At 39.5% G+C, this 24,451-nt stretch overlaps 1 protein-coding gene across 1 annotated transcript in view; it reads right to left on the bottom strand.

Annotated features, from left to right (window-relative positions):
• Positions 1 to 9,416: 9,416 nt before the first annotated feature.
• The window catches only part of LOC132771122 (lipase member M-like), a 28,537-nt gene continuing 13,502 nt past the window's right edge, over positions 9,417 to 24,451 (bottom strand). The window contains exons 5-10 of the mRNA XM_060768770.2: positions 23,580 to 23,689; positions 19,238 to 19,374; positions 15,088 to 15,234; positions 14,910 to 14,981; positions 10,952 to 11,017; positions 9,417 to 10,010 (exon numbers count right to left, since the gene is read on the bottom strand). Of these exons, the coding sequence (XP_060624753.2) occupies positions 9,777 to 10,010; positions 10,952 to 11,017; positions 14,910 to 14,981; positions 15,088 to 15,234; positions 19,238 to 19,374; positions 23,580 to 23,689 (766 nt within the window). The 3' untranslated portion in view covers positions 9,417 to 9,776. The remainder of the gene's footprint in view (positions 10,011 to 10,951; positions 11,018 to 14,909; positions 14,982 to 15,087; positions 15,235 to 19,237; positions 19,375 to 23,579; positions 23,690 to 24,451) is intronic.

The raw sequence follows: 24,451 nt of genomic DNA, 5'->3' as shown, positions 1-24,451 counted from the left end.
ATACTAAAATACCTGAAGTCAAAAGGGGGCACTTTATACCTGCCGCACTCAAACTTTTTGAAGCCAAGTCAATGGCCCAAATTATTGATGGTTCCCAGATTGGTCCCTTTTCTGACATCGCCCCACTGGAGACTGTTCAATCCAAATTGTTAAGATCGGCTTAAGGTGTACCAAGGTGTGTCTCCAATGCCACCCTATGCCTGGAGGCTGGCTCCTTGAGAGGTGAGGCCAGGGTGTGGGTGGTAATATTGAATTACTGGCTCAGACTATCCCTCTCTCCTCTGGGCCTTGCACCTCTCATTATGAAGGACAACTTTCAATCCAGTTGGCAAAGGGAGATAGTAGGCAAAATTGCAGCTCTGGATCTATCCCCAGAACTATTAACCAGCATGGGATATGACCAAACCAAATCCCAGATTAAACAACGAATAACAGACATTGAGCACTCAAACTTTTTGAAGCCAAGTCAATGGCCCAAATTATTGATGGTTCCCAGATTGGTCCCTTTTCTGACTTCGATATTGTGTGATGGGCACCATGCCCATCAGTCGCTGGACTAGCAGGGAAATCCCTTGAATGCTTAAAAAACCTGTATGATGAAGTCACAACTCAGATTGTAGGATTGCAAGAATAAAAATTTGGAGAGAGGTCCTGTACTTTTGTGGAAAGGCGTGTTGAACCTTTTTTCTCTACAAATGAAAGAAAAAATAATCATGACACTTGAAAATTTGGCTGCTAACTTCAAGTTCCTTTCCCTTTACAGAAAATAAAAATAACTTATGCAAGAGATTCAAAACTTAGCAACAACCAGTTTAGATGGACAACATGTCTTTCTCATCAAACATACCATGGAACCCCCAGTGGTGCAATGGGTTAAACCCTTGTGTGGGCAGGACTGAAGACCAACAGGCAGGGGCAGCTCAACCCATTACGCAAAGTAAGCATTTGCAGTATAGTTTATTTTGCCCAGGGGTGCTCTTGAGGCGCTCTTGGGGGAAAATAGACCTTGACATATGCGAGTTGTAGTTACTGGGATGTATAGTTCACCTACAATCAGATAGCATTCTGAACTCCACCAATGATGGAATTGCACCAAATATGGCACACAGAACTCCCACGACGAACAGAAAATATATATCAGTGATTGGTTGGGGGGGGGGGGATACTATTTGCTTACCATTGAAAATTACCTAGGGCCGCCTCTGCCAACAGGTCAGAGGTTTGCATCCAGGGAGAGAATGGATGAGCTCCCTTTGTTAGCTCCAGCTCCCCATGCGGGGACATGAGAGAAGCCTCCCACAAGGATGGTAAAACATCAAAACATCCGAGCATCCCCTGGGCAATGTCCTTGCAGATGGCCAATTCTCTCACAGCAGAAGTACCTTGCAGTTTCTCAAGTTGCTCCTGATGCACACACACAAAAATCAAACATACAAAAATTGGGGAATGTTATTTACACCTCTAATGAAAAATACCTGATTAAAAATATGGGAAATGGACTGCATAAGTCCATTGGGAACATTTTCTAGAACCATCTAGTTCCATGATATCAATTACTCTGTATAGCTGGATCTCTCTATTGTGTACCTTCAGTTCCTAAGCTGTTCCCTGATATGGTTTGCATTCGTCACCTTTCTATGGATACACAAGAGCCTTGGACATTCATCTAAGTAAACATCCACAATATATTGGAGGACCTAATATGAATAAATTTGTAAAGTAAAATCATGTTTATTGTGTACCACAAATATATTTTCCTTCAAGCTAGACATGATATCTACTCTATCTATTGCGAAATGGTGACAATAGCAGAGTAGGAATGTTGTTTATGTTTACCTATATGTAATATGGGAAAGTTCATCTTACAAACCCCAAATTAAGATAACATCTAGGTTCTCAGGAAAAGAGCAGAAGAACCTCTTATGAAATTATCAATACTCTGATTCTCAAATAGGGAATTGGTACAGGACAAGTTTTCTACTCTGAGAGAAAGAAATGCTTCGGTTTATTACTCTGTTTCTTTCTCACTACATGATCCCAACATTTTTAAACTCCCATGATCCAGAAGATAAATTTGATAAACATAAAAGGGTAATTTTGATAAGCTGAATAACATTTTGCATATGGGTCAGATTAGCAACAAGATAGCTTTACTCATTATTAGCACTAATGGAGAAGGAAGAAAATTGGCATGGTGGCATGGAAATATTTCAGTAAGCTGGTCACAGTAGCAGAACAGAGAGAGCAAGACAGCAGTTCAAAGCAGAGCCGTTGGATAGTTATATGTGTACCACGTTTTGTAACCAGCAGACAAAATCACTCATTGGAATATTAAACAGTTCACGATTACAACCTCTTTGTTATTATCAAGCTGTATATTGCTTTGATGTTCATTCCACAGTCAAAATATTTAAATTCATTTGATTTGGCAACCTAAGAAGTAGAAAAATATTACACTCAATTTAAATTGGTTCAACCCTCCTGTTCATGGAACTACATTGGCTGCCGTTTATTTTCCGAACCCAATTCAAGGTGCAAGTGCTTACCTACAAAGCCCTAAACGGTTTGGGACCTGCCTACCTGCATGACCACATCTCCGTTTATGAACCCATGCGTTCTCTTTGCTCATCTGGAGAGACCCTGCTCACGATTCCACCTGCGTTGCAGGCGTGTTTGGTGGGGACGCGGGACAGGGCCTTTTCTGTGGTAGCCCCCCAACTTTGGAACACCCTCCCCAAAGACATCAGACAAGCCCCTACGTTTAGGAAGAGCTTGAAGACCTGGCTGTTCTGATGTGCCCTTCCAGAATAGGAACTCCAGCAATATGTCCCAGAAGCACTTTATCAGAGTTTTAAGATTGTCTGCACACTGCACTTACCCTAAATTCCGAGATACCATCTGTCACACCCAGCACTTTTTAATATGTACCCTTTACATTTGGCCCAGTCCTAGTTTTATTGTGTCGTGGTGTATTGTTTTTATTGTTTATTGCTATTGTTTTATTGTTGATTTGCTTTAAGTTACATGTTTTGTTATGCTGTTGCTTTTATTGAGGCCTTGGCCTGTATAAGCTGCATCAAGTCCTTCGGGAGATGCTAGCAGGGTATAAAGTTAATAATAATAATAATAATAATAATAATAATAATAATAATTTTCAAAACTGATTTTTCAAAATATTAGATATGAAATTTTTGTAAATTATTAGAAATTTCCAGATATAAGAATTTGAATTAGCAGGCTTTTCCACATAGCAGATACTCACCTTAAAGTCTTTTAAAAAGCATTTCCTCTCTTTTCTTTCTTTTTGCCCTCCCATCTTCGGCATTTGTAGTACGGTATCTTCAGAACCTTTGAATATGTCATCAAGCTCCACAAAATGGGTCTTTGAGAGTGTTTCTTCTCAATTCCTGAATGTGTTCATTGCGATCCTGTTTCCACCTTCATGGAACTAAGCCCCAGTGAACACTGTGAAATGACTTCTTTGTGTGTTTGTGTGTTTATGTGTTCAAAAAATTGAATACAGACACTAGGAAACCTGTAATGTTTTAGATATTGTTAGACACTCCACATCTTCAGTTCCATCCAGCACGATCAACAAGGAGGAATGAAGGAGGCAACAGTCTAACATCTAGAGGGGAACTTTATGATTTCAATCAAGGATTCTGTCACTTTATATTCACTTGTTGACCAAACTAGCCAAGATGTAGCAAGGCAATCCAATTGTGTGATTTACCATTTTCTTGAAAGTTAGCCTGTTTAGTCTTTGTTCATGACTTGATTCTAGAAGTCTCCAGCTTGACTTCAATATGTATTTATTATTTATTTCTTTACTGTATTTGTATACCACCCTTCTCAGCCCTCAGGCAACTGAGGGCGGTTTACAGAGGCAACGATTCAATGCCCAATACACCATAAAACATTTAAAAGCATAAGCACACAATATAAAACCATAACAATAGTATTAAAAATGTACATCAATTACGTCTCCTAATAAAAACATTGTCCAGTCTCGTTGTCCAGTTGTTCCAATTCCTATGTAATTTACCTTGCATGTAACACAATTTTTGTTTCTGGGTTATAAATGTCATTTCCTAATTGGTCCTATCATAAAAACATGGGGAAAGGTATATTAAACTGAAAATTTTTGTTTTTGCAGGATATCCTGCAGCATGTTTTTCTTTAGCTTTTCAATGAATATCTCATAGAGTCGCAAACAATTAAACATAATTTATAGAAGCCATAAAAATGAGGGCTTTGGAGTATAACGACTACTTTCAACAGGAAATAACACTTTCAAACCAGGAACAGAATATTTTTCAATTTTTGTAACGTAGTATAATTGAACTTTAAATGCTGTGCAGGACTTTGATGTCCTGTCATGCTGCTGGGAAATCTCTAAGTTTAGACAAGAACTAAGGCCTATATATAATTTTAAAACTTTTGCTCTCTTTATAGTCCTCCCTTTTTACTTCCATCTGCATGACTTCAGGAATATATATAATGTTTTTTAAAAGGGTGTCTGATCATCAATGGCCTCTAGAGACTGCTCTGGGATTGCACAAGGGGGAAATAATTTTATTGGCCAGAAAAGGTCATGTGGTGATGCTAACTGGCACCGATAGGGTAAACTGTCGAGCCCTATTCTTGCTCTGCATCTTCTTCCGCAGTGAGGGCATTGGTTTCCAGGTGGAAGGCGGTCTTGGTCGGGGTTGGCTTGACGTGCCTTCCTCTTGGCACGCTTCTCCCTTTCGCCCTCCATTCGTGCCTCCTCAAATTCTGCAGCACTGCTGGTCACAGCTGACCTCCAGCTGGAGCGGTCAAGGGCCAGGGCTTCCCAATTCTCAGTGTCTATGCCAGAGTTTTTAAGGTTGGCTTTGAGCCCATCTTTAAATCTCTTTTCCTGTCCACCAACATTCCATTTTCCATTCTTGAGTTCGGAGTAGAGCAACTGCTTTGGTAGACGGTGGTCGGGCATCCGGACAACGTGGCCGGTCCAGCAGAGTTGGTGGCAGAGGACCATCGCTTCAATGCTGGTGGTCTTTGCTTCTTCCAGCACGCTGACGTTTGTCCGCCTGTCTTCCCAAGAGATTTGCAGGATTTTCCAGAGGCAGCACTGATGGAATCGTTCCAGGAGTTGCATGTGATGTCTGTAGACAGTCCATGTCTCACAGGCATATAGCAGGGTTGGGAGGACAATGGCTCTATAAACAAGCACCTTGGTATCCCTACGGATTTCCTGGTCCTCAAACACTCCCTGCTTCATTCGGAAAAATGCTGCACTCGCAGAGCTCAGGGGGTGGTGTATTTTGGTGTCGATGTTGACTTTGGTGGAGAGGTAGCTGCCAAGGTTGCAGAAATGATCAACATTTTCTAATGTCACACCATTAAGTTGTATCGTTGGCATTGGAGAGGGGTTGGCTGGTGTCTGCTGGAACTGAACCTTGGTTTTTTTCAATGTTCAATGACAGGCCGAGCTTCTCGTATGCTTCTGCAAAGGTGTTTAGAGTGGCTTGTAGATCTTCTTCTGAATGCACACAGACGACGTTGTCATCAGCATACTGGAGTTCTATAACAGATGTTGTTGTAACCTTGGTTTTGGCTTTCAGTCTGCTGAGGTTGAATAGCTTGCCCTCTGTCCAATAGATGATTTCCACTCCGGTGGGAAGCTTCCCATCAACAAGGTGAAGTATCATAGGGTACTATGATACTATGTTCCAAGCAACTCCTGCGTTGTTTTTACCTATTCTTGAATTTGGAAGTTGTTTCCCTGCCTGATGAGTTACAGGTTGAAGCATATTTTTTGTCTGAGTCCGAGAAAAAATTACAAAAAATCTTCGCGACAGCAATTAACATCACCATCAGTCAATTATTCAAATCCAGAAGGTTGCAAATTTACCTGTCTTGATTCCATGAGGAATTCTATTTGCCTTCAAGTAATAACCATTTTCTATCAGGATTTCATGCTATTCACTGGGATATCCCCAGTGATGGAGAATTTCACTCTGTCGCAACCACACATTTTTTTTAACATCAAAAGCTTTCTGAGAGCATGTATTTGGATTATAGAGATTTACAGAGCATGTAATTATACAAGAATGAACCTAGGTCTTCTGAGGCTAGCACTTACCTGTTCTTAAATAAACTGAGTGCCAACAGCATGGGTGGAGCTGAGCCTGTCACTTTTACACGGGATAGCAAGAATAAAATTCAATTGTTCTTCCAAAATGTCTCCCTCTCTGCCCAATGATCTCAAGTTGCTCATTAGCAGATAGATAAGAAAAATGCTATAATATATTAACTATCAGGGGGGGAAACCTAAAATTTCAAAATTATCATTTATTTCCTAATGCAGGAAAAGAGAGGCTCTGTAGTTCCTAATCTTAAAATGTGTCATATGGCATTTCAGCTAAGAGTTCATTTTCATATGAAGTTACATGGTCTGAATGACAATCAAGCGAGCTCTGTTTTCTTTACTTGAAATGGTGACTTTATTGAGTTGTTCTAGGGCCATAGCAGGGGGGGGGGGTTAACAGTTAAACCCTGCCCTCAAAGGTGTCAGGTTAAAAAAGAAACCTGGTTTACTCATAACTTGGTTAAACAGTTAAATTCTTGAGTAAACCAGGTTTTTTGGGAGGGGATTAGAACCCTTTTGGGGGGCGGTTAGAACTCTTAACCCCCCCCCCAGCTATGGCCCTGAGTTGTTCTAACATAGGATACAATTGAAAATCATTTCTATACAGAAATAATAATTCATAACATGCCAAGTTGGGAATGAGCAAGTAGTTTTTTATATTAAAAAAATCCCTTAAATACTACATGAACATTCTAATTTCACTTAATTGTTTTTGTAAAATTAATATATTATTCATTTTCATAAGTTCCATGATGCACACATTTCTTATTTTATGAAGGATCCACACCTCAAAATACTGGGAAGTTTTGGCATTTTGTTTAATTTGTATAAAAGGAAAAGCTTTCCAGTCAATATAACAATTTATTTATTTATTTATTTACTTAGAATCATAGAATCATAGAATCAAAGAGTTGGAAGAGACCTCATGGGCCATCCAGTCCAACCACCTGCCAAGAAGCAGGAATATTGTATTCAAATCACCCCTGACAGATGGCCATCCAGCCTCTGTTTAAAAGCTTCCAAAGAAGGAGCCTCCACCACACTCCGGGGCAGAGAGTTCCACTGCTGAACGGCTTCATTTATATACCACCTTTCTCAGCCCTCAGGCGACTCAAAGCAGTTAACAACAGCAAAATTCAATGCAAAACATCATAAAACAATTATGGGACAGTTAAACAATGGCATCTTCAACAATTAAACATCAATATAACAATCATTACCGTCTCATCAGTAAAATCAGAATCCAATCTCATCATCCATTAATCTGTGTTCCTATGTTCATTACACTGCTTAATCGAATGCTTGTTCGAACAGCCAGGTCTTCACTTTCCTTCAAAACGCCAATAGGGATGGGGCCGATCTGATATCTATAGGAAGGGCGTTCCACAGCCAATGGGCCACCACTGAGAAGGCCCTGTCTCTCGTTCCCACCAGGCGCGCCTGTGATGCAGGCGGGACTGAGAGCAGGGCCTCCCCAGATGATCTTAATATCCTAGTGTCCTAGTTGGTTCATAGGAGGAGATACGTTCGGAGAGGTAAGTAGGGCCAGAACCGTTTAGGGCTTTATAGGCCAACGCCAGCACTTTAAATTGTGCCCAGTAGCAAACTGGCAGCCAGTGGAGCTGGCACAACAGAGGAGTTGTATGCTCCCTGAGTGCCGCTCCTGTTAGTAACCTGGCTGCCAAGCGTTGGACCATTTGAAACTTCTGAGCAGTCTTCAAAGGCAACCCCACATAGAGAACGTTGCAGTAGTCTATACGGGATGTAACCAGAGCGTGGACTACCGTGGCCAAGTCAGACTTCCCAAGGTACGGGCGCAGCTGGCACACAAGTTTTAACTGTGCGAATGCTCCTCTGGTCACCGCTGAAACCTGAGGTTCCAGGCTCAGCGATGAGTTCAAGATCACACCCAAGCTCCGAACCTGCGTCTTCAGGTGGAGTGTAACCCCATCCAACACAGGCTGTAACCCTATGCCCTGTTTGGCCTTGCGACTGACCAGGAGTACCTCTATCTTGTCTAGATTCAATTTCAATTTGTTCGCCCTCATCCAGACCGTTACAGCAGCCAAGCACCGGTTCAGGACCTGAACAGCCTCCTTAGTATAGATGTGGACCGTCAGAATATGTGAGCTCACTTTCAGATGTACCTCAGTAATTCCTTTACTGCCACTACCATCAGGGAAATTTGTAGAGGAAGGAGAAGGAAAATTTCAAATATATGTATACCTCTCAGAATGGAAGTAGGAAGTCATCTTTACATCTCCTATATCTTATTCTTTAGATTTTTCTATGTTTAAGTTTCTCCTTTTTGAGTATAATTGAATGTTTCATAGATATAGAAAAAATGAATAAAATAATATTTAAAAACTCAAAGATTGAAATCCAGGTCCGGATGGGGACCAAGCATCATACCTGGAATCCATGTCAAACTAGGTGTACAGTAACCCTAAATGTAAACCCCATTTATTCAGTTGGTTTACACAAGTGTAGACTACTAGAGACATTCAAAAAGAAACCTGCTGGAAGAACTCTTCTTTGGTATATAAAGGGAAAGTTATAAGATGAAGATCTGCAATGTAGTACTTTATTCACATTACAAGAGTGTGGAAGTTGAGGGAAAGCATATGTATAGTAAGATGCGCTTATCTTCAGCAGAATATCTCCAAAAATGTAGCTGGAAAAATTATACTGTCGATCAAAACTGTTTTGAAGAAGGTGAACTGATGTTCCTGAAGGCCAGAATCTCACCAAACTAACTGCAAAATATGCCAGGAGATAGTTAGGGTATATTTTGACTTTCAACTTTCAGAACTAAGCAGTGTTAGCCATATTTTTTCTGGAAGAGCTGATTGTTTCCAAATCATATGTAGGCTAATTCATAAGAAAAGCAACCAATTACTGTATTAGAAAAACAAAAACAAAAAATAAAACTACTTTTCACAGTGGACATATTTTTTAGGTATATGCTATAATTTGGAACCACCAAAAACCACTTAGCAGGAGCAATTGTAGAAAACTGGAAATGACTTTCTTTCATTTTCTTATGAGAAATCAGTGCAAAATCTGTTTCTTTATTATCAGTGCTAACATTCCTCAAGTCAATAGTAATGTTAAGATAACAATCTGCAATTACATAGAACAAAACTTGAAGCAGCAAAAGCCAAAAGTATTTCAATTAATACAGCCAAATAAAAAACACAAAAGATTAAAATGCTTGGGTCTTCATCTGTCATAATAAATAAAATGTAGACATATGGTAAAAAGAAATTGAAGATGACATTCTATTCTGTATTCCACAGATACATATGACACATCATTTTATGACTACCACCATCACTACCACAAGGAGGAAAACCTCTAAAGGTGGTCTTATTATCTTCCAAAAAGGGGGAAAAATACAATACAGGTATGACAGGTGGCACATAGAGTTTTTTTGTTCCATGACTCATGGACTTTCCATGGCTGCAGAAAGCGAATTTGCTGTGAAACTTGATTCCACTGGTATTTGGCTTGTGGCATTGAAATAGTTTTCTACACCTGATTTGATTGCAACAGTTATTCATTCTATGAAATAACATAATAATTGTCTAGTAAATCAGTTTAGTTGCTGATCCTAAAAAATATTCTGATCAGAGCACTCTGTTTAGGGGAAATTCTGAATGATTTCAACTATTTCATCATATACTTCTTGACGTGCATCAAGCCCGAAAATAAAATCATAATGCATCCAATGAGGGATTTCTTTGTAGTATATGAGATTCTGAAGAAGAGGTAGTAACTGTTTAGTATCCTTTAGTGATGCCATTATGTCACGTTCACCACTCCATATTGCAATTGGTACAGCCATTTCTTGAATGTTGTATGCAGGAGGGGCAACCTAAAGAAAAAGGAACAATCAATCAGCAAATGTAAACAATATAGCACACGATCAAAGGCCTCAGGAGAAATCCATCTTCAAAGGCTTGCTAAAGCAAACGTGTCTACAACTAGAAGGAGAACACAAGTTTAGCTTCTCTAGGAATGGAATTATCCTGAACATGTCCACTTTCAGTCAAGTATAAAAGACCAGGGAGATTTTAATTGGATTGCTAATACCCTATATGTTGTTGTATATTTGTTCAGTCGTTTCCGACTCTTCATGACTTCATGGATCAGTCCACGCCAGAGCTCCCTGTTGGTCGTCACCACCCCCAGATCCTTCAAGGTCAATACCCTATATATTCATCTATAAGTCTAGAAGTTTTTGCCAAAGACCCAAAAAACTTGGGATTATTTCCCCACAGGTTTATGTGAGTACTGTACCTTATCTCTTATCAAAGAAGAAAGCATCTCCTTCTCTGAGTAGAGTAACAAAGGGCAAGAGCTTAGTCTCTACTAGGAGAATCTAAGAAAGTACTGACCACGCTCTACTCTCTCTGGCATAGTACTTCTCCTGGCCTTTTGAATTCCTGGGCAAGGAAATGGTGGCAATGGCCAGACATGAGGTGGCATTGATGTTTTCACTTCTCCATGGAATTACTCTCATCTTATCCATGGATCATATTAATATCCATAATTTTAAACTTATACATGAGGTTGATTTATATGGTATATATGGTAATGTATTGGCTAATTTGCTTGGGATTGCGCAAAATAACTAAGTGTTTCACATTGCTTTGAACTTCCCTACTTCACATCAAAGCTGAATATATCTTAAACAATGATCCCATCTTTCAAAATAAAATTAACTTGGTATGTAATAGTTTTTGCTTTATTCTTGTTTATCTGAAAGAGCATTTTCTTTTGTTTAAAGAAATTGATTAATAAAGCTTTGTTTACCTGACTATATTTCATGATATTCCCAGAACCATAATCAAAAGACTTGAATACTCCACTTGTCTTTATCTAAAAAGAGAAAAAAAAATGAAGGTAACGTTGTTGTTTTTTTTAAGATGTTTTGAGTTTTACAAATTGGAGAAATGAAATAAAGTAGACTGAAAAACAGATCTTAGTTTTATTAGAATATGTATAATTGTGTGATATAGTTCATATATTTGTATAATGTTTGAATGGTGTGTGTATAACATAACAGAAATCTTATGAGGTCAATATTTAGAAATTCATTTATTTCAGTTTTCCTACAATATCAAAAAAATTAGGAAGGCTAACAAAGAACTTTAAAATAGCAGGTTAAACAGTTTTAAAAAGTAAAAAAAAAAATCTTAACTTAGGACCTAATCACATAAGTGAATTTTAGCATCCTAGAATGCTTGGAAGATGCTAGGAGGATGACACCTGCTGGATGGCATCAGACGACACACAGCTAATGCTGGCAGGGATCCATCCTTCCAGAATCCTGGCAGCATACTAGGATAGGATCCTTCCCAGAGAACACAGGAGGCTTTCATAGGAAAGAACGGGGTGAGCATGGGGGGAAGCCAGGAAGTGACACTCCACCTTGTGGGATGGGTAACAAGGCAATGCGGGACACGGGTGATGGGTTCCCTCACTGCCCACCAGATTCGCCATGCTACATGGCAAATTCCCCACTATTGCCTGCAAATTGGACCTCAATATGATGAGGTCTGTGGTGAACCATTACCTATTAGCAGCCAGGATGCAGGGTCTGGAGAAGCCTGAAAGCTTGGAAAGATAGGAAGTGGGCATGGCGAAGCCTCAGCGGCCATTTTAGAGTAGGGAGACACCATCTTAAGAGTAGTTTCAGAGAGGGGGCGTGTCCTAGGCAATAAGACAGCAGGAAATGGCCGGGATTGGTGTAGAATAAGGGGGCGGAGCTTTAGTGAGCTGACAGGAAAAAAGTAGTGTTTTGGAGTTAGTATGGGAGTTGGCAGTTAGGAGTGAACAGTTGTAGTTTAGGAATAGCAGTGAAGAATTGAAGGAAGTCTAACTTGGTATAGATTCTATATAGTTGCTTCTAGGAAGAACTATTGCTAGACAGACCCTGAGGAATTGGGCTGTTTGTAGGGAAGAATCTGTTTAAGGGGAAAATATAAATTCCCAGTTTGAAAGTTGTGACTGGAACTTAATTCAAGCACTGTACTATTTATGAAACCAACAAGCATTCTGTACCTGAATATTTTCAAGAATGTTTAATAAAAGTTTTATTCTAGTTCACACGACCCCAGCCTGTGTGTGTGAATATCTTAGATAAGTATATAACCCCTCTGAAGAAGAACAAACAGATTGTGTTACTTGGTTTCCTCAGCACTAAAAATAGAAAGGTGGCAGCATACCCAAGGGGAAGAAACAGTTACAATAATTCTCAGTCAACAGTCAGTATACAGCCAAAACTTACACAGTTTATATCCTTCTCCCTGTTAAACAAAAGAAGAGTTCCTTTCTGAGTAAATAAGCCTTTATAATTTGGTTAGCCCTTTACAGTTGGTGGCCGCCCTACATATTGGTGTCAGTGAGATTGATTGGATCCATTATATTGGTTTGCAGCATTTATATTTGTTCTGCAATCGTTATAATTTGGTGGCAGCTCGTGAGATTGCACGATCGAAGCTTTATAAGGTCCTAATTAAACATAATGAGTTAAATCAGATTTAAAAGATTAATAAAGTACTAGATCTATGTACTAGGGTTGGATAGGTTCGCTTGGATGTGGCGTAATTCAGAAAAAAATTGGATGCTTTTGCCTTCCAAAAGGACTTCCACCACGTTTCCACAAGTGTTTCGACTCAACTTGCACAATTGACTTCAGGGATGTGAAAGTGAGTCGGAACTATGATGAAGCATTTTTACTGTAACTAAGCTTGCTGGGAGGCAAAACCTAAATTGCTTGCCTCCCTACCAATCAGAGGTTACTGTTTGAGGAGGGGATGGGTTTGCAGTAGGCTTGGGCGGTTTCGTTCGTTAATTTCGTAATTCGGCCGCCATTAACGAATCAATTCGTAATTTTACGAAATTTCGTATATTTCGAACTTTTTTAAAGGAAAATTTCGGAATTCTTTAAAAAAACGAAAGGCAAGGGCCCCCCTAAAAACGAAACGAGTTTAGAACCAAATTTTTCCGTGGTTACCCAAGCATAGTTTGCAGCACATGACTGGAAGGTTCATTGGCAGCCAGGAAAGGAAGAGGGGAGATTGGACTGTTGTTGCTGCTGCTGCTTGTTGTTGTTGGATGTGGGGTGGAAGAAAGGGTTTGGAGCCAGAGGAAAAAGGAATTTTGGATAACGGAGGAAGGCAAGGGAGAAGAGAAGATTTTGAGAGGGGAAGGATTTGGAGACAGAGACAAGAGAGAAAGAAGGAAAAGTTTCTTTGGGAGGTGGGAAGATAGTGGCATTAATAAAGCCATTTCTGGAAACTTCTTTTTTGCTCACCACTAAAGCTTTGCTATTTTTATTGGGGTCTCTCCCTGTTTTCTGGGGTCTATATTTTGAACATGTCCTAACAGTCCTTCCTAACAGAAGGAAAAATGTGTTTGGGAGGGAGAGAGAAAGTGAAATTAATAAAGTCATTGCTGGAAACTTCTTTTTTGCTCACATGTCCTAACATGTTGAAATTTGGTATGCTAACAGAGGAGGAAGTCTTGTAGCAGCATATCAAGTTTTATCAAGATTTGTGTAAAAATGAGGGAGGGAAAAGGCCCTGGAGTTTCCCCAGTGCCAGTGCTGTTTTCTGCATAATGCACAATCATGTCTGCCATTAACAAAGCAATTCAGAAGTTTCTGAAAGTTCTGACTTTTTTTTGGAAAAAATCTTGACTTTAGAATCGAACCACCAGCAACCCCCTACATCCGAAACGAGTTTTGGATCACTTTTTTTATCAACCAGGATTTTAAACACATTCATTGAGAAGATCAACAATATCTTGGCTCAATCAAAATTGAGACTTCAGAAGGAGAGTAGAACTTGAGAGGGCACCTATGAAGAAACTAAACAGATCTTCATTGGATGCCCAAGCCATGATTGTTCATGCCAATGTATTTCCACTTTCTATGTATGGGTCTGAAAGTTAGAGAATTAAAAAGACTGACAGAAGGAAAATAAAGAGATCACACAACCTGTGGCTAGACTCCATCAAGGAAGCCATATCTCTGAGTATGAAAAAAATCTGAACAGGTTATTGATGGCACGATGAGTTGGAGGACTCTCATTCATATCGTCACCATAAGTTAAGATTGACTTGATGGCAGTTAACAATAACAAAAAGTCTTGAACAGCTAAGTTTTCATTTTGACGCCTAAAATAATTCAATATAGGCAATTAGAAGGGGAGATCATTCCATGAGGGGGCTGCCATGGCTGAGAAGGATTTCTCCACCAGGTACAACAAAGAGTCCTTGTTAATTTCCAGTCACGTTTTCCTCCAACACCTATACTATCTACACTCTAATCATTATCTAACTTGTTGCATTACCCTCAGGTCTTCTATAGGTCAATTATAGCTATCAAAGTACAGAATTGGGCAGTGCAGAGCAATTGCATTGATAACCATTTCCATCTTTCCATCCCATAGTCAGACAAAGGCCATGATAGAATTGTCAGCCTAAACATTCCCCGTAGTGTACAGTAATCCTCCAGATTCCATGAGCCTCCAGTAATGGGCAATCTCATTAAAAGTCTAATCTCTGCAGCATTCCCATAAAGACTATTTAAAAGAACAGGCAGAAGAGATTACTCTGGATAAGTTTATGACATCGACAGCAATTATTAAAAACTGATTTCCAGTTAGATGTGAACCCAATTTATTCATTCATTTTTATATTCTACAATTACTTTTATCCTATGCATTAGTATTAAAATTAAATTTAAAAAAATGTAAATATCTACCTGTGCCCAGTGTAAAAGATTTTTGGTAGATGTGCAGCCTGGTAAATGTGATGCAAAGACATCCATGCGACTCTGGAGGAGGAAAAGAGCAGCAATTTCAAGGAAAAATGAGTCTACATGAGTATATTTGTCATGCCGTTCCAAACATGTCTGATTAATTAAAATAAACTACTCATACCATGTTCACATTATTTTTACTAATTCCACCTGCTGAAAAAAGGATCTTGGCACAAGTGTTTCTCCAGAAGTCCTTGTCACACGTCTTAGCAAAGAATGTCCGCGTGTTATCATGTAGAACACAAAATTCTTTCTTACCAAAGATAGTCTGTAACATATAACAACAATGCTCATGTTAAATATTCAGTGCATTGGCTCAGTTTTCCCCATTTTTAGATAAAAGAAATAGAAAGTCACATCACGTGGCACTTCATTTGACCCACTCAGGCAGTGAATCAACATGTGAGTAAAGGAATATAGCTCGCTTGCTACCATCCCATTCCAGAAAACTGGCAGCTGCTACTTCTTGGGCCTCATAGCATGCTTTGACTACAGAAATTCATGGAAATGTCCATATGTCCATCTCCCTTTTTATGTTCTCTGAACTGAATCAATATATCCTGTTTCTAATCCCTTCTTCAGTGGTGTTCTCCATTGCCCTCCCAGCTTTATGTCATGTAAGAGAAGTGATTTCATTCATAAATGAAGAAAGGTGGGAAACTGCACTTGGGATATCATTACAGTGCCATCCATCACGAATACTAGGTGCCTAGACTCACAAACTAAATACCATATGTGCAGAAGTTATTAATACTTTGCATGTTTTAAACTGTATATATTGGGTTAGCTACAGTAACACTGGAGCAGCCTATTTCAGAGATCCTCAGTCAGCGTTGCCATGGAGACCAAGGCAAGCTGGCAAAAGGAGGAGTGGGAGGAGCCAAGTAGAGAGAGTTTTGAAAACAGACAGTTGGAGAGTCAGTTAGGAGTTGATTTTGTATCTGAGAGGAGTAAAAGAGTGGAAGTGAAGAGTAGAGTGGGAGAGTGAAGTGTGAAGCAAAGAATTGTGGCTTTGGGAAGCCTTAATAGCTACTGGAGGTTTCTCAGTCTAAGGAGGTTGAATGGAAAAACATAGCCAGTTTTCTTTAGTCAAGGGAAAGGGTAAAGGATAAGCTTGTTATTTTATTTGATCAAGGAAAGATCAAATAGGGAAGATATTCCTGTACTGAAACATTGTTTAGTAATAAGAGCTTCACCTCAGTAAGGTACTGTGTAACCTGGAAGAGTGAAACGTTTAACTAACCAAGTATTATTCAAAGTTCTATAAAATAAGTTACAACTTGCAACCACACGCTTTGTACTCAATAAACCAGTTATCTTTTGTTAAAGACAGTCTCATCTCCATCCATTCTGTGTCTGTATTGCCATATCTCACAGTAATACCTCATACCTCACGTTGGTAGCAGTTACCATAGATTACATATAACAATTGGCCTCCACTATACCAGTTGGTGGCAGAATTCAGAGAAATAAATAATAAATCTCCCTCTACTCTCCTGTCACACGACAGCACGGGTGCTTTCTCTCCACTCTGATCACCTCCTCCTGTAGTAGAGATTTACTACATTGAGGCTAGGATACCATTAGTCCTCTGGATATTTGTCCTACCTCTCTCCAGTTTGATCCAACAGGGTCAATTGTAAGGTAATGTAGATGTTATAACCCAAAACATCTGGTAGGCCAAGATTCCCTGCGTGGTAGTCCTTTTCACTGAATACAAGATATCATTTTACATACATGTTGTTCTTATGATTAAAAGTGTGCGAGGAATTCTATTTCAAAACTTATGTTTCGATTCCTGTATCCTCCAAAGGATATGTTCCAGATCATCTTGAAGATATGTGAAACTGCTATTAATAGCGAAGATTGGATTACTGCAATGCACTCTACGTGGCGCTGCCCTTGAAGAGGGCTCGGAAATTTCAATTGGTTCAACAGGCTGCAGCCAGGCTACTAACTGGAGCGACTTACAGGGAGCGGTCAACCCCCCTTTTTAAGGAGCTCCATTGGCTCCTTAAGGAGCTCCATTGGCTCCTTAAGGAGCTCCATTCCAGTCCTAATTCAATGTGCAGGTTCTTACCTACAAAGCCCTGAACGGTTTGGAACCCGCCTACCTGCGTGACCGCATTTTGGGTGTACGAACCCACATGATCTCTTTGTTCATCTGGAGAGGCCCTGTTCTCGCTCCCGCCCCCTTTGCAGGCGCGATTGGTGGCGACGAGGAAAAGGGCCTTCTCTATGGTGGCCCCCCTGACTCTGGAACTCTCTACCTAAAGATATCAGACAAGCCCCCACCTTGGCAGTCTTTAGGAGGAGCTTGAAAACGTGGCTGTTCCAGTGTGCCTTCCCTGAATGAAAGAAATAATGCCAGATCTGACCAATTTCCTCTATACATCCTCTGAAGCACTTTATCTATCCGTTTGATTGTTCCCCCCATATCACTCTTTGAAACTCCCATGCCTAGACATACCCTATTCTTTACACGCCCAGGGTTTTAAAATTGTAATGTACATGTGGCCCTGCCATAATGTTTTTAAATCTTTTGTGTGTTATTGGTTATATGTTTAACTGTATTATTTATATTGTTTTATTTGCTTGCTTGCTTGTTGATGTACTGTAGTATTTGTATTTGACAGGCTTGGCCTCACGTAAGCTGCCCCGAGTCCCTTCGGGGAGATGGCGGGATATAAATAAAGTATTATTATTATTATTATTATTATTATTATTATTATTATTAATGGATTACTTCAACAATTTATTTAAGAGCTTAGAACTCACTAATACCATATGCTTTGGGAGTAAATAGTAAATACACACTTTATTTGTGTCTTAGGACCTCATCACAAAAGTGAGGCACTTCCCCTGGCTTTGCTGAGAAAGAAGAGGGACAGCAGGGTGAATCCATCACCCCGCATGCAGTTCTCTCTCGATGACACTTTCCCGATCACATGGGGAAATCACCCTCCCGGCAAGTGCCCATGCTGGTTCAATTGGAGCCAGTACAAGATGGGAAGCATTCCATGTTGTGGGGAAAGCATCCAGTGACACTCTCAACCCAGTTGGGGGCAGGACCTCCACTGGAAGTCTCATGACATCTTGTAATGGCCGGCATTGGGTGGGGTAGAATCATCCTAGGATGCTAAATTCCCCCTGTCTGACGAGGTCCTTATTTTTACTCACACCTATAAGTTTTCCCCGGGAAAGCATTTTCTTGTTAACAAGAAGTGCACATATCTTGTTTTAAAGGAGAACCACATTTCCTTCAAGCTTCTAGGATCATTACTAGGACAACAGATACCATATTTTCCAGTGTACTAGACAACCTTTTAAACCTGGAAAATCTTATGAAAAGTTGGGGGTCATCTAGTACGCCGGATATAAATTAAAATAATAAGTAAAAGAAAAAATCTCCCTTAATGGTGCGGCCTGAGGAGGGAAGGAGGGAGGGAGGGGGGGTGGAGGGAGGGAGGGCATGGGGAGGAGTGGCAGGCCACATTGTCATGGAGACCAGTTGGGGGTGATGACCCACTGGGCTTTCCCTGTGGCCCCCCGCCGCTCTCCATTCAAGGACCTCCTCCGCCCTCATCGCTTACATCCTCCAAAGGCCACTGGGCTTGCCTAGGCCCAAGGAAGCGCCTCCGGACGCCGACTCCCAGCAGCGCTGGGCATTGGCATGCCTTGTATGTGCTCCAAGAGGCATTCTGGGAGCAGTAGGAGCCAGGGAACTACTGCCCAGAATGCCTCTGGGAGCACATCCAAGGCATGCCGCCGCCCAGTGTTTCGAAATTGTTTCGAAATTGTTTCATAATTATTTCCGTATGTCTGGTACAAGTTTTATAGTTGTTGTTTGTTTTATCAGTGATAAAAAATAAATTATCACACCAACAGTCAACAACAGAGGGAGAGGGAAGCTTCAGAAGTTCCCCCTGTCCCATTTGGAGGGTTTTTTAGCATATTGCGCAATTGTGTCCGCCATTAACAAATCGATTAGTAATTTTACGAAATTTCGTGTATTTCGAACTTTTTTAAAGGAAAATTTCGGAATTCTTTTAAAAAACGAAACGCAAGGGCCCCCTAAAAACGAAACGAGTTTAGAACCAAATTTTTCCGTGGTTACCCAAGCCTATTTGACATTTCACATGACACGTGTGATCTATTTCTGCTAGATTGTGTTCAATAAGATGAATTAAATAATCATTAAATATACCTAAATATAATGGTTTCAAACACATTATCTTCATCGAGATTATTTATTAAAAAGCTACACATACCTTTCTTGCATTGTCAGCTAAAAATGCAATTTTAGTATATGGAGATTTGCTATGATTCAGGGAAGCTACAGGACCAAATGCAAAAAGTATTTTGATTTTCTGAGCCAACTGAGGAATTTCTGAAAATGCAATGAAAGCTGGAAGAAAAGAATATGAATTACATTAGCGTTACAAACACCGTCAGGTATAGAATTGCTTATAAATAGAGCTCTACAGTTGTTTTGGTAGCATATGGACAAATCTAGGGAGATAAATCCAGATGTTGTTCCCCAATAGAAGAATCAATGGGACATAACTAGGGATACACTATTTCTTGATTGATCAGGTCTACTCAAATGAAACTAATGATTGGATTTGACTCAAACTCTGCACTGATTTTAAAAACTGTGTATTACAAACATTAGATGAAGCCCTATTCAGTATGTTATCTATAATTGCCCAAAGAATGGTTGGGAATTATTTTTCATATGGAAGAATATGTAGTATGCACTCTTCTTAAGTTCATTTTTTTTGTTCTGAGTTTCACCTAGTATTTATTTATTTGTTTGTTTACAGTATTTATACCCTGTCCTTCTCGCCAAAAAGGAGACTCGGTGTGGCTTTACAGAATACACACATATGACAAACAATCAATGCCGAAGCTATATCTATTTTAATTGTGTCAAGATATAATACACAGATCATGTAATTTAAGTCCCGTCACGTTTCCCGACTTTTCTAGTCTCACAGCAAAACGTAAACTAGTTTTTATCCCTTTTACTCTAATGAATAATGCTTAGTAGAAGATAAAATCGCAATTGATTTCTTCAATGATACGACTGCTTTGAAATTAAAAGTCATGTCAAGATATTTCGAAATACAAATTCAGAAAATATTTCTACTCCGCCCTTGGCGTCCAGTAAATTCCCCTGCCTACACATAATGTTAATTACATATTGATCACTGATATCCATTTTCTTTTATGATTTCTCTTTCGCTTTTGGTATGGGTCATAGTTTAATAATTATTCTAAAACTTACTCTGTTTCTATGTGCTACATTTAAATTGAGTAACTTAAATGTAGCACATTTAATAATTGCATTCCCGGCCATCACATGCAATTATTCTCTATACTTGGAGGAGTTCCAATGAATCTAGTGATGAGCAACTATGAACAAGCAGAGTTAGATCTTGAGTTAGTCCTTCCTAGTTTAAACACTCTGAAATGAATAGCTGAGCACCCCTTGTCTTAAATTCCAAAATCTGAAATTGTCCACATGGACACCTGAGAAAGAGGCATATTTGCCTTCTGATGGCTCAATGTACACAAACTTTATTTCATGTACAAAATTATTTAAAACAATGTATAAAAGTATATTCAGACTATGTATATGAGGTACAAATGGAATGTAGATGAATTACATGCTTAGATTTCATTCTCATCTCCAAAATATCTTATTATGTGTGTATATGCAAATACAAGGGTTCCCTAATCCAAAATATTTCTGATTCCAAGCATTTTGAATAAAGGATATTCAACTTTTAGTACTTATAAGTTACAATTAACTTAAGCCCCAATTATTCAATGGATCTACTCTAGGTAAGTAAGTTATCTTCAGCTATAGAGGAATTACTTGTGTAAACAGAAGCCTATGATTACAGTAGAGCAGGAGTATACACTAGGCATGTGCTATCCATAAAAAAAGCTGGGGTGTGGTGGGGGTGGTATTTCTAAAGTGCTTCTAATGTATAAGTAGTGGAAAATTCATTACTATAAAGACAGTAATGAAATTTTGTTACTATTTTATTACAGTAATTGCTCATTACAGTAATTGCTCATGCACATAATTAAATTACTATAATTGGGGAAACTTCAGGGGCTCCTTTCTAGCTCATTTTAAAGCTATTGGACTGAAATTTGCTACAATGGTGGAGCACATTTACCACTCTTAAACCACCAAATTTCAGAACGTTTCACTTGTCCTCAGATTTTTGGGGAATTTTCAAAGATTTTATAAAAAAAACATTTTTGAAAAAAAAACCCACAATAGCTATCTCTACTTGAATTTTATATAGAATGCACAGGATAACCTCAGAAGTTTCAGAAAGATTCACGCATCTACAGATTTTTGGGGTTTTTTAAAAGTTTGAACAAAAACATGTATCCCCAAAAGCCACAACAGCAACCCTTAATGTCTGTCTAACAGTGTTAACCATAGAACTTCAATTTAGCACAGATTTATACTATTGCTTACATAATTTAGTCCTCTTTGCACATTCAATAATTCTGGGAAATGTAGTTTAGGGCAGGTCCTTTTGCATTCTCTGCCATAGGGGGCCTCACCTCCCAAACTACATTTCTAAGAATGCTGTATTCTCAGTCTCCCACCCATTAGCATTGCTAGTCCCACCGCCAGTGCCTTCCTTATAGCAATCGGGCCAAAGAAAAAGGATTGGTTTTTTAAACACTTTAAGTTCTCTTGGCTTTACCAAAATTGCTTCATGCTTATACTGAAAATTAAATTGACTTTGAGAGGCATTTAAATGTTACAGAATCTTAATGAAAATCATTGGTGAGTGTTTCAATTTCTAAATCCCCCCCCCCTCCACACACACACCTTTCCTGAATGTTTGTAATATTAGTTCATATGCACAATCTAATGAATTTGATCTGAAAAACAAATTAAAAACTAACATTTGTGCACCTCTAATATACACATTTTTTCAGGGCAGCATCTGATACCAGGACCACATAGTACATACAGATTTTAATCCGAACCTTAAAGGTATTATTCAATGGACTGAAAAGATTTAGGAATACACATGCTTGTCCATGCTTTAATGCCACCAATATTCTGATTAGCATAGCAAGATGGCTAGGGGAAAGGGAAAGCTTTTTTTTTGGTCGTGTCAGGAGCAAGTCGCTTCTGGTGTGAGAGAATTGGCCGTCTGCAATGACGTTGCCCAGGGGATGCCTGGATGATTTGATGTTTTTATCATCCTTGTGGGAGGCTTCTCTCATGTCCCTGCATGAGGAGCTGGAGCTGATAGAGGGAACTCATCCGCCTCTCCCCGGATTCGAACCTGCGACCTGTCGGTCTTCAGTCCTGTCGGCACAGGGGTTTAACCCACTGCGCCACCGGGGGCTACTTTGGTGTCACTGAAGAAAGGGGAGATGGAGCCTTCTTCCCCCAATATGACAAAGCTCAATTGGCATTGCTGCTCCACAGACACCTGTGGAAATCGTGCTGGCTTTGGGGCTGCAATTCTGATGGATTGGATCCATAACAGCACAGAGACAGTGAGACTAACTGGTTGAATAAGTCTCCCTCTACCCCCAGTTATTCCACTTGACATCAGGAATGCTGATTGTCAAAAGGAGGTGGGAGGGGGGAGTGTGTGTATGCTAGCAGCAGGGACACATGGGGCCAAATCTGGGCCATAGCCTACAAGTTGCTGAACCCTAAGTTTCTAGAGAGTAAGGATACATCTAACTTAAAAAAGGATCAATCTACACTGCAGAAATAAAGCAATTTGTCACCGCTTTAACTGCCATAGCTCAATGCTATGGAATCATGGAAGCTTAGAAGTTTAGAGAGGCACCAGCAATCTATAATTCCCATGATTGCAAGGAATTTCTGCTATCAGATGAATTGTTTATTGGCAGGTCATCTAATAGTGTAATTGGATTGGGTAGTAGTTCAATGGTGATTTGATTCCTGGCATTTCCAAGAGCTGGGAAAATGCATTGAAATTTTAAAAATCTGCTTCACAATCAATGTTTTTTGACACAGTTGGGCCAACAGGCAACTTCCTATGTTCCATTCATTTATTTATTTTTATAGAAAGAAGTCAAACCACGGAGGATGATCATGTTCAATTTTAAGGTAATTTCAATGAAGTAAGCTCAGCTCAGTGGGTTAAACCGCTGTGCTGCTGAGCTTGTTGACCAAAAGGTCACAGGTTCGAATCCGGGGAGTGGCGTGAGCTTCCACTGCTAGCTCCAGCTTCTGCCAACCTAGCAGTTCAAAAACATGCAAATGTGAGTAGATCAATAGGTACCGCTCCGGCGGGAAGGTAACGGCGCTCCATGCAGTCATGTCAGCCACATGACCTTGGAGGTGTCTATGGACAATGTCGGCTCTTTGGCTTAGAAATGGAGATGAGCACCAACCCTCAGAGTCAGACACAACTGGACTTAATGTCAAGGGGAAACCTTTAACCTTTAAGCTCTGTTAAAGTTGTCATGTGCAACCTCTTTAAACACACACAATTCCTTACATGTTTAAATACCGAATTGCATTCCCATCACTAGTCTATTTCCAGCTTGGCTCAATAGCAATGTGCAAATTCCACAACATACCTATAGTAGCGCCCTGAGAATGGCCAATGTAAAATATCTTTTTCTGTCCAGTTTTAGATAGAACAAAATTTATAATGGCTGGCAGGTCATTCATCGCCATTTCATGAAAGCTGCAATAAAACAAAAAGAACAGTGTTACTCTGGCATAGCAATCTGTGGTAGACTAGTCAAAATATAGCATGCTAACGGTGGTATTTCATTCATTCATTCATTCATTCATTCATTCAATATTATCTAGCAGTGAAAGATTTTGAGGAATTAAAGCCTGAGGCAGCATCTCAATGAGAGATTTTGGTCCCATCCACATGCTACTTGCTAGAAAAGATCCGATAACTAAATGAGCTGTCAGAATTTAAAACACAGCTGAGGACCGATCTCTTCTGGCAGGCCTACTTAGTCAGTTTGAGCTATGACTTTTAAATCATATCCAATGTTTATTGTGTTTTCATTTTTGTCTCGTATATTTCAATATGTGTACGTTTCATTTATGTTTTTAGTTGCATTTAATTATGTTTAAATATGTGATTTCATAGATGTGTTTAATTATATTGTGAGGTGCCTCAAGACAAAAGGAGAGGCATGTAATAAATAATAATTTATTATATTATTATTATTTTACACTTCCATGTCATATTGATATTCCTACTGACAGTGAGCACACAATAAATACTGTTAAGCTTACCAAGTTCAGCCACAAGTAGAGCTCTGGGCTTCCTTATACTCATGCCAAAATCAAATTCAGTGAACATTATGATGTCCCTGTGAATTCTCTGGATTAGATGGAAGTCAGGCAAGATTGTCTTCATTGCTTGTACAACATAAAATTCCACAAGTACAGTATTTCTCTCATGGAACTTTAGTTTCTACAGTAG

Source organism: Anolis sagrei, chromosome 3 (genome assembly GCF_037176765.1).
Source record: "Anolis sagrei isolate rAnoSag1 chromosome 3, rAnoSag1.mat, whole genome shotgun sequence".
NCBI classification, from domain to species: domain Eukaryota; kingdom Metazoa; phylum Chordata; class Lepidosauria; order Squamata; family Dactyloidae; genus Anolis; species Anolis sagrei.
Note: the sequence above shows the minus strand (reverse complement) of the source record. Positions and strands in the feature narration are given on the sequence as shown.